The sequence below is a fragment of the Eulemur rufifrons genome, chromosome 18 (genome assembly GCF_041146395.1).
Source record: "Eulemur rufifrons isolate Redbay chromosome 18, OSU_ERuf_1, whole genome shotgun sequence".
Taxonomy (NCBI): Eukaryota; Metazoa; Chordata; class Mammalia; order Primates; family Lemuridae; genus Eulemur; species Eulemur rufifrons.
In genome coordinates, this window is record NC_091000.1 from 41,907,460 (window position 1) to 41,921,799 (window position 14,340).

The 14,340-nt window shown below is 39.4% G+C and overlaps 1 protein-coding gene across 5 annotated transcripts in view; it reads left to right on the forward strand.

The window, feature by feature from the left end:
• The window catches only part of FNIP2 (folliculin interacting protein 2), a 118,838-nt gene that overhangs the window by 22,839 nt on the left and 81,659 nt on the right, over window positions 1-14,340 (forward strand). For 2 of the 5 annotated variants that reach the window (XM_069493733.1, XM_069493736.1), the window contains exon 1: window positions 11,082-11,306. The exons of 2 other annotated variants lie outside the window; for them this stretch is intronic. In XM_069493733.1, the coding sequence (XP_069349834.1) occupies window positions 11,131-11,306 (176 nt within the window). In that variant the 5' untranslated portion in view covers window positions 11,082-11,130. Of the gene's footprint in view, window positions 1-11,021; window positions 11,307-14,340 lie in introns of those variants that run through there. One more of the 5 variants, XM_069493734.1, reaches the window with a different exon arrangement.

Sequence of the window (14,340 nt, forward strand, 5' to 3'; positions counted from 1 at the left end):
ACATTTTTGGGGGATGGATGAAGGGTGAGGAGGTGATTGACTTTCTTGGGTAAAGTTATTATTTGCCAGATGTCCTTGTGGCCAAAGTTATTTATCCTGGTTTAGTGTTGTATAAATACAATGGAGTCATCTATGAGCTTAGCAACTCAAATAGGACAGTGAGTCCTTTTGGACTCATGTATATAAAAAATAACACGTCACATTTGTCTAGAGCTTTATACTTTTTCAAAGGGACTTTCAAATGCTCACATTGAACATCTTCAACAACCCTCCAGAATAGGTGGAGTAAGTATCATCATCACCCTTTTATTTATAACTAAGGAAACTGAGGCTCAGAGAGTCTGAGTGTCTCTCCCCAGAGTCCTGTGGGAACTGAATGACTGGGCCAGAACTAGATACGGCTCTTGCCTTCTCATCCTTTCTTTTCCCTGGTATGACACCCTCTCTCAGCAGGGACACTGCTGATGGTGACTCCTCATCTGGTTGCTGGCGTCCCCTGAGTTCCTAGTACTCAGCCTTATCATGTGGAACTGACTCAGAGAAATGAGAGTCTGCTGATTCAGAGCGGAATACATTTTCCCCAGCCTTGATTTCCCAGGCTTCTCTTCTCATAAATTGATTTCTTTCAACTCCCAAGCAGCTTTCTTAGTCTTGTGGCTATTAGAACACTTAAAGCACTTTAAGAGTCTTTCTCACTTAATTTGCCATTGATAAATTTATTAGATGGTAAGCTTTTAATTTCAGCTATCTTATGCTAGGTATCACTATTGTTGCCTGTGAAACCAGAACTGAAGGAAAACAGGAGAGAAGCATCTGCTATCACTAACTTAACCTCTTCGTAGATTTCCTTGAATAATTCTCATTACTTTTGTTATTCTGTTATGTACATTGACTATTCCATTGAATGGATTTGTAGCAGGACAAGAATTTGTAGTGTACCAGTAAGAAGGCTGTTGCAGCAGTCCTGGCAAGACACAGGGCTTGGACTAGGGTGGTGGCATAGGCAGCTGTGATGGAAGCTGCTGTGTGTCCATTGGCCTGAGTCACGAGGGAACCAGGAGCACCATATGCTCTGGATGAAACGTCTTGCTTGGCCTTGTATATCAGCAGTGGTGAGCGAAGGGAGGGTCTTAGTACTCTGGGTATTCTAACAAGACCTTCTCCCACAACACCAGGAGCCCTGTTACACCATCGCTACATGTTCCCCGAGACCATCAGCTCACCAATTTCATTTTCCTCTTTATCCTATTTACAACTACTTATACTGGCGACCATGAGAAGCCCAAGGCCTCTAGGTTTTTCCTTAACCCAAGTCTTCACTCTCCATGTAGCAGGATGGATAGTTAGGTGAGTCTCCTTCCCCCTTAGTACTCCCCATTGCTTACCCTCACCCTGCTTCATCTTCTGCTATAACACTTACCATTTGTTTTGGCATACCAAATATTTTTCTAAATTATTGGTTCCCTCTTCTACCACTATCATGTAAACTTCATGAAGACAGGGGTTTTGTTCAGTGTTGTTCATGTATCATCAGCATCCTGAACAGGGCCTGGCACATCACATATTTAGAAGGACAAATGAGTGGAATCCTAAGTCTTTCAATAACATATTTTAGAAGTAAGTTCATAAATTGTTCTGCACAATCAATGAGATGCCATTATAAACTCTAAAGGAATATCAAATTGCTCTTTATTTAATTTAATCCCATTTGGTGGCTTATTTAATTGCAATACATATTAATGAATAACTAGTAATTCCAAAATTACCCCAATGGCAATAATAATAGTTATTGTTTATATGATGTCATTTAGAGTACACTGATTGAATTATTTATTCCTCAGTGAGATAGTTTATCTCCATGTTGTAAGTATTTAAAAAAATTAAAAATGCTTTAAAATGTTATAAGTGTAAGAGAGAGGCCTTTTCACAAAAATACTCTTCTCCTAGAAGACTTATAGACCTGTTTAGTGGGGGACCCAGGTGTGTAGTTTACCTGAATGGAACAAGGCATATGAGAAGGTACAGAATGATGAGAAGCTACCGCAGGGGGCCTTCATACTCAGCCCAGGTGGCTGAAGCTTCGCTTGTGGTTTTGGGCACATGAGCTGCTGCTTCTAAATACTGACAGCATCTTGGGACTTAACTTTAACTGTACAGTTCCCCATTGCATGCTGAGTAATCCAGGCATCAACATCAGAAAGTTCCAAAGCATCAACAGAAAAGTTTAATTATGTCATAGCTGTATATCTAAATGGAAGGGAGATGGAGGTAGCCCAGGTAGCTCAGTGTTTTTTCAAACATGCTTCTAATGAATTTAAACAATTTCCGTAAGCGTGATGACAGTTTTGATGGGGAGAATGGGAGCACTGAAAACTGGCAGCACTGTGGAGCCATTTTCTGTCAGGTACATAGAGCCAGCAAATGGGATGAATAAGAATTTCTGCAACAACTCCTCAAGGCACCTTCTACTCTACTTTGTAACTGTATGCCTGATTACGTGATTTGCGGAGAATGAGAGACCTGTGAGTGATTCCAGAGATGATGGCCCCAACCCAGTAGCTCAGCTCCAACTTCTTGAACAGGTCTGGACTAATAATACCTTTCCTATATCCAAATGCTAGTGACAACCTGGCTTGAAATCAGAGTGAAACTTTAGAAGTTATAGAATTAATATTTTGTTGCTAACGCATTTCTAACTTTTGGTGATGTATTTATTTATTTATTTATTTTGAGACAGAGTCTCACTCTGTTGCCCAAGCTAGAGTGCCGTGGCATCAGCCTAGCTCACAGCAACCTCAAACTCCTGGGCTTAAGCAATCCTCCTGCCTCAGCCTCCCGAGTAGCTGGGACTACAGGCATGCGCCACCATGCCTGGCTAATTTTTTCTGTATAGATTTTTAGTTGTCCATATAATTTCTTTCTATTTTTTTTAGTAGACACGGGGTCTCACTCTTGCTCAGGCTGGTCTCAAACTCCTGAGCTCAAACGATCCACCTGCCTCAGCCTCCCAGAGTGCTAGGATTACAGGCGTGAGCCACCGGCCAATTTTGACGATCTTAAAAATAATCCTGTGGCTGTTATTAATTTCAGTGAAACCTGGGGATGGATTGTAAAAATAATACATAAAAAAGAAGGTAGATGGAGATCTGATATTGGACCTTTCAAAAAAAGTCATGAAAGTCTTTATCTAAAGTACTGGTTATCTGGGTGATTTGAAAAAGGGTGAATCATTTTACTGAGACAAAATGATAAGCAGTGCCCCTTTTTATGGGCAGCGAGTTACACCGCAAAGCCTCACAACCTCTTGTTAATAGGCCTGACCTGGCCGCCTCTTTTTCTTGTTAAAGTTTAGATACGGGCCGGGCTCGGTGGCTCACGCCTGTAATCCTAGCACTCTGGGAGGCCGAGGCGGGTGGATTGCTCAAGGTCAAGAGTTCGAGACCAGCCTGAGCGAGACCCCGTCTCTACTAAAAATAGAAAGACATTATATGGACACCTAAAAATCTATATAGAAAAAATTAGCCGGGCATAGTGGCGCATGCCTGTAGTCCCAGCTACTCGGGAGGCTGAGGCAGTAGGATCGCTTAAGCCCAGGAGTTTGAGGTTGCTGTGAGCTAAGCTGACGCCATGGCACTCACTCTAGCCTGGGCAACAAAGTGAGACTCTGTCTCAACAAAAAAAAAAAAAAAAGTTTAGATACGAAATAGTTACAAACATGCTTCATTGTAGCTCTTCTCCCAGAGCCACTGTTTCACTTGTTAGGCTGGGGATTTCCTAGAGTGTTATCTTTCTTTTCCTTATCTCTATGTTGTCTGCATGCTGGTACTTGGTCAGATAGCCTTTGAGTAGCACTTTTTCCAAAAAAAGTATAATGTGTATGGTTTAAAAATTCCTGTCATTGTTAGGTATATTGTATTGCTGCTTGGTACTAAACAAGGTTTCCAAACCTTTTGTTTGTTTGTTTTTGTTTTGTTTCAGTTAGATACTTTAAGAAGGTAAGAGCTGCAGCTATATACTTTTGTTGGCCTGTGTAAATATTAATGATAGCAATTATGTTCAAGGAAAAACTGTGTGAGTAGAATTGTACCCTTACAGGGTGAGTGCTTTGCTTTTCCTTTCAGCCATCTGAGATTATTTTGACTCTGACAATTTCCTTACAGTAAAGCCTGCAGAATAAAGAAATTATTACTGGTAAGAATTTTTTTAAAAAAAGTTTTACTCTTTGTTTGTAAATAATACATACCTATTATTGGAAATTGGAAAATATAGAAAATTTTATTCAAAAGTGTCCTTAGTCTGGCACTCAAAGGTATCCCGATATTTTTTTTTTCTACTTTTGGTTTTTAAAAAGCACACTCATTACCAAAGTGCATATACAATTTTGTATCCTTCTCTTTTTATTTAACATTATAACATAATTATCTTTCTATGTTTCACAGATTTTATGAAGCCATGCCACTCATTCACTCATTCTCTCAGTTACAGAGTGCCTTCTGTGTGCTGGGTGCCAAATGCTTTGCTCTTCAAAGTTTGGAGACATGGGAGTAGAAAATAATCTAGATTTTCATGTAACTGTTATCTGAATCTGAAAATCAAATGATCTCCCAGGTAGTTCTACATTTTAAGTCAAAGCAGTTATACTAGTTGGTTTTATTGTACATTTAAGCTAACTTTGTGTGGATCAAAAAAATCATTCTGCTTAGGACCCTGTCTCTAGCTAACGTGCTGGACTGGGCACAGTGAAGTGGGGAGGACAGAGCAGGGTCCCACAGGGTGGCTGGTGTGCTTGGCTCCTGCACAGGGGTTGTTTACAGGCAAGTAGGTCAGGGTTCGTGGCAAGGTGTCCGACAAGACACTTAGTCACCCGCAAAGCACATGACTGAGGCCTTGTCCTCGGTGAACTGAATTAGTGAGAATTTAAAATTCTAAGTGGCATGGGGTTCGAGATGTAGGAGAAATAATCTGACTTGATTTATCAGTCAGTGATATCCACCTACCTCCTCCTAAAATCTGTCCACAGATAGTCAAATGCAGAATAGTGTGCAACTGAACAGGGTGGGCTCACTCGTGAGCAAGGATGCCTGGGCTTAATTCCTGGCTCTGCCGCTGACAAGCTTGGGCAATTCCTTCCCCTTTCAGTGCTTCATTCTTCTCATCAGTTAAGATACAGCTACTACCTACTTCCTGTGATTAAATGGAACATGTAGAATGATGCCTGGCACATAAAATAAGCACTTGGTGGATCTAGCTAACTCCAGGCATTATCTACTCTATATGACTGAGTTTGCACATATCACCAAATTTCCTGAGTGCTCAGCTCGTCAGTTGAGTTTAGGTGGCATTAGGGGAGGTATGTTACTTTTTAATTGCACACTGAACTGGGATTGTGAGGATGGGCTGTTGCTTAACTGTTAGGAGCTATCCATGACCACATTTCAGAAAACAGCCACATATTGACAGACTTGGTTCGAATCCTGGATCTGTCTCCAAAGCCTCTCCCCCTAAAGCACACTGCTTCAAAAATACTCTCACATCCCCTTTTTTAGTCTACTTGCTCTAGCCTTGATGAAGACCTTTTTGGGTTTGTTTTTAATAAACTTCATATTGAATTATAATACATACACAAAAAGTATACATATTCTGCTTGCTGTGTATTCACAGCACCAGTACTCATATCAAGAAACAGCATCCCATAACCTTTTTGTATCTCCTTCTGGAGACCAGGCTTTGAAAATCACTGATAGAAAGGTTCATGATCAGTTGTTCTTGGGCATGGAGAAGGCATTGTGAAAGAGTGGGAATCACTCCGATAAAGAGGAGGCTCAGTTATAGTGTTGTGGATCATACCCCCACCCCCCGCAGCTCCCTCCCCTCCTACATTCTTCCTTTTTGTTCATTAAGATAATGTGAATAGGCAGAGAAAGATTCTTGATAGAAAGATTTATTAGATAAGAATAATTTAGACTGGACTTTTGGGGGAGCTATATTAGCCTTAGTTTTTTCTCTTTTCAAATCCACTTCAATTGTGGCCTTTGAATTTATTTTCATTACATATTGTGATCACTGCTTTTCATCAGGTGAAGAGTGGTCAAGGGAATGCAGAAATGCATGAATACTCGCTTTGAAACTTTCCTGACTTTAATTCTTCCAACCCTACATCAGGTGTGGGAATGGGCTTTTTCTCAGATGTCAAATCTTGGGTTGGAGGTGGGTCCTGGGAGGGCAGCACTGGAAAGATTTGGAGGGAGAGTAGTCTGGGCACAACAGGAAATAGTGTTCTGGTTGATTAGAGATTTTGGCCATGGGCTAAAGAGGTTGGACTGGTGTCTCGAGTACCAGATACTTGCCTTCAGTGATCTAAATGATACTTATGCCATTTATTTACTAGTAACTGGGCATTCTTTTGTGGGACCACTTAGTACCTGGGATATGAGATTGCAAACAGTTCAAATAGCAGCTTAAAAAAATTGAACCAGTATTCTCCTCTCCTTCCATATATCACATGGATTCATCATACTTCCATGCTTCTGTGGTCCTTCCTGCCAATGATTTATTAAGTTTATCTATATTGTGAAAGTATCAGTGATGACAGTAGCTGTTCCTTCAACATATTGAACTACACGTGGAGTGTTGGAGTCTAGTCAGTGATTGCAGACACTTTTGTAAATGTGTAAACGTTGGATAACCCAAATTATTTTCTGTGACACTTGGATGAACTGTGTTAGTGAAATAGAGAACTTGGCCATGTATAGGGTTATAAGTAGGGTTGATGATAAATTGTAATATGTATATTATTTGATATTTAAGAGCAGGGTACCCAGCATGATAATGAATAACAGTATGAATCCCTATATGAGAGGATAATTCCATTTCAGGGGGAAGAAGATTGAGAAAACAGGGAGACTGGATTTGAGGGAGAGAACAGACTTTTGGGCATTGAAGATCTAAACATACCTTCTCTTTATTTATTTTTTATTTATTTATTTATTTTTTTCTTGAGACAGAGTCTCACTCTGTTGCCCAGGCTAGAGTGAGTGCCGTGGCGTCAGCCTAGCTCACAGCAACCTCAAACTCCTGAGCTCAAGCGATCCTCCTGTCTCAGCCTCCCGAGTAGCTGGGACTACAGGCATGCACCACCATGCCTGGCTAATTTTTTCTATATATAGTTTTAGCTGTCCATATAATTTCTTTCTATTTTTTAGTAGAGATGGGGTCTCGCTCTTGCTCAGGCTGGTCTCGAACTCCTGAGCTCAAACGATCCGCCCACCTCGGCCTCCCAGAGTGCTAGGATTACAGGCGTGAGCCACCGCACCCGGCCTAAACATACCTTCTCTTAGCTACTCTCTGAGCTGCTCTGATGTCTCAGAAGAAAAGTTGTGATGGTATAGTTATTGTTTTTTCTATTTACTGAAGAAATTTTAGAGCTCCCATTTAAACAGGAAATTTTGGGTCATATTGAGGTATCCCTTTTAATTATTTATAGTTGTAGTTTTGATATACATCTCTACATTATTACATTTTATCAGATTTTGAAGCTTTAAGGGTTATTAAGCAGAATAACAGAGGAAATGGCCTTTTCACTTTTAAAAAAAATCTGAAAGTCCTCTCTGTTAAGGTATCATAATAAGTCACATTCACAAGGTGTGTTAAAGCCTCTAAGGAACTTTTGCTGTAGTAAACGAAAGGGAAATGGAGAAATGGTGTGTGAGTGTACGAGCACCCTCCTGATCAGAGTGTATGCATCAGACTGTCAAAGAAGCCTACTGCTCATTGCAGGTAGATTCATATCATAGCTTTCATGCAAATAATTAGTGTTATTAAACCAATTAGAAAGTATCTGTTGGGCATCTACCATAGGTAAAACCTGTATGAGGTACAAAGATGAATGTCAAGACCCAGTTTTTATACTTAAAGAATTTATGATCCAGTTAGGATCACAAGACATATACACTATTACAAAGCAATTATGTGTTAGATATTTAAAATGGGGTTAAGAAATATTACAGAGGCATTCAAGAACAAAAAGATCATCTAGCCTAGGTAATCAGGAACGTCTTCATGGGGAAGATGGAATTTTTACTAAGGAAGTGATTCTTTTTTTTTTTTTTTTTTTTTTTTTTTTTTTTTTTTTGTTGAGACAGAGTCTCACTTTGTTGCCCAGGCTAGAGTGAGTGCCGTGGCGTCAGCTTAGCTCACAGCAACCTCAAACTCCTGGGCTTAAGCGATCCTACTGCCTCAGCCTCCCGAGTAGCTGGGACTACAGGCATGCGCCACTATGCCCGGCTAATTTTTTCTATATAGATTTTTAGGTGTCCATATAATGTCTTTCTATTTTTTTAGTAGAGACGGGGTCTCAGGAAGTGATTCTTAAATGTGTGGTTCTCAGACCAGCAGCAACAGCATCCTGGGAACTTGTTAGAAATGTAAATTCTCAAACTCCACCTCAGAACTGCTGAATCAGAAACCCTGAGGGTAGGCCTGGCGATTTGTGTTCATACAAGCATGCTAACGTTTGAACAGCACTTTACCAAGGAAGTGGTGGCTAAAGGTGTGCTGACTGAAGTTAGGGAGAGACAATAACTGGCATATAGTAAGTGCTGAGTTAAGGACGCTGCTAAGCGAAGGGGACACACAGGAGAGGTTTAGAGTTTCCTGTGCCATTTGGTTTAGTTTTTGTTTAAGAGAATTCTTTCTGACTTCAGGTGGATCCTTATTTCATCCAATTGTCCTTTGTAACCATGTTGTCGTTTTTATCTCCTGTTATTCCCATCATTTAAAATGTCTGCACCACCTGGATAGGGGATAAAATTTGCATTTTTATAACCTTATTTGAAGCCTCTCGAAATGTAAAAGAATGTATTAGAATGATGAATATTATGGGGGCTAACTATTAGGTAAAAGTGTATACAGAATAGATGTTTAAATAGAGAGTTGTGTGTTCCCCCAGCAATTCCACTACATGTTTTATAAAATTCAGGGTTTGGGGAGCATTTTTAAATCCCCTACATTGAACCTATGCTTTGGTTTCTCCTGTGATTCTAGACTAGCTAAACCTTAGGTGAATTGGAGACATTGATTTGGGGCATCACTTGTCAGGCAGGTAGGTTCTTACTGAATGGAGGCTTTACCTTCAGCCTTTGCTCACCGAGCTGCCCAATGCCTGAAGTGGAAAGTGCCTAAAGTTTTTATAGTGCTTGCATAAGTAATCTTCTGATTCTCTCTTTAAAAGAGAAAGTGATTTTAAAGACAATTCAAGGGGGAAAAAAAAAAAAAAAAAAGAACCCATGATCAGCCTATGGCCATGGCAGTTAAGCTTTAAGCTCAGAATGAATTCCCCTTCATGAAAAAATGAATTCATTTTCTCCTAATAGGTTTTATCTTGATATTGTCAATTTAGCCTGTGCCACAAAGAGGTCAAGTTATTGTCATAGGTGTGTTGCAATCTTTATTTCTCAAGGGAGGGTGTGCTTAAGATCATTTTTTTGAGTTCATTATGTAGGAATTTTAGGGGTCACATATGTCATAATGTCTTAAGGGAACTGAGGGCTCTGCCATGACATGGTTAGTTTTTCTCACACTTGTGGAGTGAAATACATGGCTGCCATATATAAAGATACATTTAAAACTTCCTGAAACCAAAGAACCAGTCAAACATTCATCAGATTTTAGAGATCCATTAATGTTTTCTTCAGCCAAATTATAGGACTAGGAAGAGGAAAAGGAATAGGGGTAGGGGCAATCCCTTGTAGTTTTTTGTATCAAGATTTGATCTATATTCCAGGGACTTATGATTTTTCTTTCTTTCTTTCTTTCTTTTTTTTTTTTTTTTTTTTTGAGACAGAGTCTCACTCTGTTGCCCGGGCTAGAGTGCCATGGCATCAGCCTAGCTCACAGCAACCTCAAACTCCTGGGCTCAAGCAATCCTTCTGCCTCAGCCTCCTGAGTAGCTGGAACTACAGGCGTGCACCACCATGCCAGGCCAATTTTTTTCTATATATATTTTTAGCTATCCAAATCATTTCTTTCTGTTTTTTAGTAGAGACAGGGGTCTCGCTCTTGCTCAGGCTGGTCTCGAATTCCTGACCTTGAGCGATCCTCCCACCTCGGCCTCCCAGAGTGCTAGGATTATAGGCGTGAGCCATGGCGCCCAGCCTGATTTTTATTTCTAATGAAATGTTTTCTTTATGAATGCACAGAATCATACTGATATGCTATATTCTGAAAGATAAGGTATGTTAGTGTCAGAAGTCAAAATTGAACGGCTTTTGTCTTTGGGTTCTAGTAGTTCAGGGCTTTCTCAATTTGGATATGCCCAGGAATTCAGCACAAGTTTTGAGGGCTTATTACTTCTTATTATCATTATTATTTTTCTTACCAATTTTTTTTCTTGCGTTAAAGCAAGTATATGTCCCTGTGTCTCTATTCTGCCCCCACCCCCGAGGTACTTCCTATACGTTAAGTGCTACATTGGCTGTTGTGGGTAACCGTCTTTCACTTGCTATGGGGAGGATTTTGCAAGGTTGCAGAGTAAGACCTGTCAGCTGATGCTTGCTCACATGACACCATTAAGAGGGTGGTGTGGCCAATGTCAGAACAACCTTGCAGCTGAAGGCAAGTCACTGCATTTGCTCAGAGCCATATGAATAGGTCTTGTGACCAATTAATTGACTACTACATAATCTCTAGCTAGGGAGGACAGATGGAGTGAGTCATTCCAAGCTGCTCAACCTGTTGAGTGTTTTGTCTTTTGCTAACTGGAGTACAAGCTTAGGAACAAAAGTAGGAAGAGGGATTTGGACTTGCCTGTGTTTATAATGAATTTGCAGACAGCATGTTTTATAACGTGATGGATGCCTCTGACTTCCTAAATCATTGGCAGGCTTAATTTACGTAACAAATGAATGTTCCCCACTCCTTTTTTTTTTTTTTTTTTTTTTTTAACTTTTGAAAGAGGAAATTAGTAGGCTGCTGCCAAGTAGCTTTTCTCATACTCTGTAGGGAGTGAAATGATTGTTTAGAACTGCTGGTCACTGTGGATTACCCCTCAGATAACAAAGGAACGTCAAGATTTGTGTCCAAGTCCATGTTGATGGTTGGGATAAACCGGAAGAACATCAAACCACTTAGGAGATGTGTGGCGGCACAACGAAGACCACCTACCAGCCAGGGGACTGGCAAGATTCGGCCAGATGTGTGAGTGATGCCGTTTCTGGTGCTGGGAGAATTTACAAGACTCTTTTGTGCACAAAGATTCGAAAACGTGCGGGGGTAGGAAGGAACACTGATCACGAGGGACTCCACAACAGGTTTGAAACTTTAGTTCTATTTCAAAGTCTCAGATAAATTTTTATTTAACTCACTACATACCAAGGAGATGGAATTGCATTGATCTGACAGTTTTTCAGAAGTGCTTCTAAGTAGGAGGAATGGGGTCATTGGGGGATGTGCAGAGACAAAACCTTTCTTTTATAGAATAGGTGTAAACATGGGTATTTTTTCTGTGATTCTACTGCCCATCTACTTTTTTCTTAACTTTTCGTTACCTCTGCTGGAGCCAACATGTAAGAAATGGTTATATCCTTGTCTTTTGTTAAAGCTTGAGCAATGCTATTCACAGTAATTATCAGGAAAAAAAGTTGCAGTCCTGAAGTACCACCAAAGCTAGTAGATGGGGCACAGGACTGGGAGTTCTCGTTTCACAGTCTGCGTGGTGGGTGGCCAGTCATGCAGAAAATTCTGGTTGAAGGCCAGGGTAGCAAGAGAGAGAGGCTAGTCTTCCTCTGGAAAAAATCTTTTTCATGAGAAGGATGTATTACGATCAACTAATTTTAATAATGTAGCTTGTCTAAAGAGAGTAACAGTGTTCTTGCTATTTTCTTTTTGGTTGATTTTTTTTTTTTCCATCCACTTTGAAAGAATTCATTAATTTTATTAGTAGTAGAACTTGAAACACTATTGTAAAGAATTTTATTGCATACAATAAAAAGGAAAAACTCTTTGAGAATTACACTTCATTCCAAAATCTTAGTAGATAGATAGTAAGGACAGCCAAAGATTAAGCACTGATTCTCATGATTAGTGTAAAAGTAAATTTCTAAATCATCTAAATTTTTTTTCTTACAGAAATTTCCTCAAAAGTAACATGTCTCATAAATTATTTATCCCATAAATATGGTTCCTGGTTTTGTTAAAAATAATCAGGATATAGCTTATGTCATGTAAAAATCTTTATCGTTTTTTAATAGAACCTTGAAATGAGATATAGTCAACACAGGATAAGAGCCCAGTAGATTGGAGAGTTAGGGAGTAGTGGGGAAGTCCTTTTACAAGTGTTTGGTCACGTGCTGTTCACTCAATTAAGGAGATATATTTGTGGAGGAAGAAGTAATGATATGGTATGTTAGAAAAATACATTTGAGTGTTCAGATAAGAATTTCACTTTTATAATATCTGTTTTTATCTGTTTCTCATCAAGAAAGGGCAGCTGAGTGATAGGAGAGAGTAATAGAGCGACACTCGGTTCCCCCGGATCCTGATCCCCCACCTCTGTCGCCTGGGAGCCTCCCAGCCCTGGGCCAATAACCTGGCTTTTCGGTGTCTCACTCTCAACTATTAAGCTATGTTGTTGGTTCAGATTATTTTAAAAATTCTTTCTTCTCCTAAGATTCTGAGATACAGCATTAGGACCTTCTGTGTTCTCTACTTTTATTATTCTGTAGAATTCTAGACCCCCAAATAGGTATTTAGGGTGAAGGACAGGGAATAAGTGTCCAAGAAGAAAATAATATGCAGGCACATGAATATTTAAAAAACTTCTAAAATTTTTGGTATGAACTGCTGCTCCTTACTTTGAATAAACTTGCTATTATCTTCCTTTAGATTTACTTCTCTAACACTGACTTTTTTTTTTTTAATTTTATACAATGATGACATATATTTGCCAATTAATTGGAACTCGTCTCTGGTCAGACCAGTTGTGTTGGTAGACCTTATCTGCTTTCTCTTCCCCTTCCTATAATCTTGAAAACATATTTGTCATTTGCAGTATTGTGCTTGGTTTCCAGAATTTCTTTAGGACAGGGGCCAACTCGAAGGTTAAAGTGAATTATTGACAGGAGCTTGCACTGAAGGATCTGGCCCCAGGGTGCTCACGAGTTATCTGTTTGTCCAAGTCATGTGGCAGTCGGTTAGGTAGGACTTCCATCTCCCTGTTTGCTCTTGGGTATGTTAAATTAGTAGTTTCAGGAGGTCTTCTTAGCTGAGCACACCGATAAGCAGGGTTGTTATTTTTTCCTCCTCATGATTTTACAGTTATTGAAAAGATGAAGAGAAAGATCACACAAGTACAGTAGAATCATGTTGCATGCCTGAAGGTGGCCACAGTGTAAAACTGACACAGTTCGGTGCAGAAAGAAACATTTTGATCATCTCACAGTGGTTCATGTGGCATGAAACATTTCAACACAGAATGTCTTCTTTATCTTCATTTCCATTCTCCTTAAACTCTATAATGATAAATATTGGGGTTCAATTCATTTCACAAAATTCCAGAGTCAACATAAACTACAGTTTGATGAAAGGCATCTTAGATGGTTTGTCCTTAAAAAAATTCCTTGCTGAAACTCACTTCAAATATAGTAACTCTGAAATATGATGCTGGGTATATGGTATAGTCTTCAAATAATTGCTTCCAATTTTCTTTCTTAAAATATTGACTATAGCAAAGCCGCTAACAACTTTTGATTTTTTTCAAACTTTCCCAGCAAATTAAATAAGTCCAGAGGATTGTTTACATGAGAAATCTGGGAGTATTTGCTAAGCTTATTTGTGAATCATTTCTCTGTTGGCAAGAGAAGACTTGCCATAATCTTGTCTTTAAAATATACCCTTCACACCCTGAAGAGGAACTGAAACAAAGCACTTCAGAGTCAATTGTGCTTTACAGTTTCATATCTTGAAATTTGGATTCAGAAAAAACTCTAAGTACTGCTTTAGAATCACCAGGATGGAAGAAGCAGGCGGATTAATGAGTGTAGATATCTGTCTTATGTATATTTATATGAACTAATTCTATTTAAAAAGGAAAATCCTTAAATTGTCTGTGGTGGTTGCTTAACAAGAAAGTAAGTACAGGAACCAGGGTGTATTTTCACAAAGTGAACTGCTTCACGTGGATAAGCTGACCATGATTTTTTACTACAAGTCTTTATTTATAGCAGTTAGGATTACTGACTAGGAAATACAAAAATAGTCACAGATTTAGAGAGAAAGAGATGCTAAGGCAACGGACCAAAGAATTCTGAAGATTCTAGTAAAAGGTCATTAAAAAAAAAAAGGATG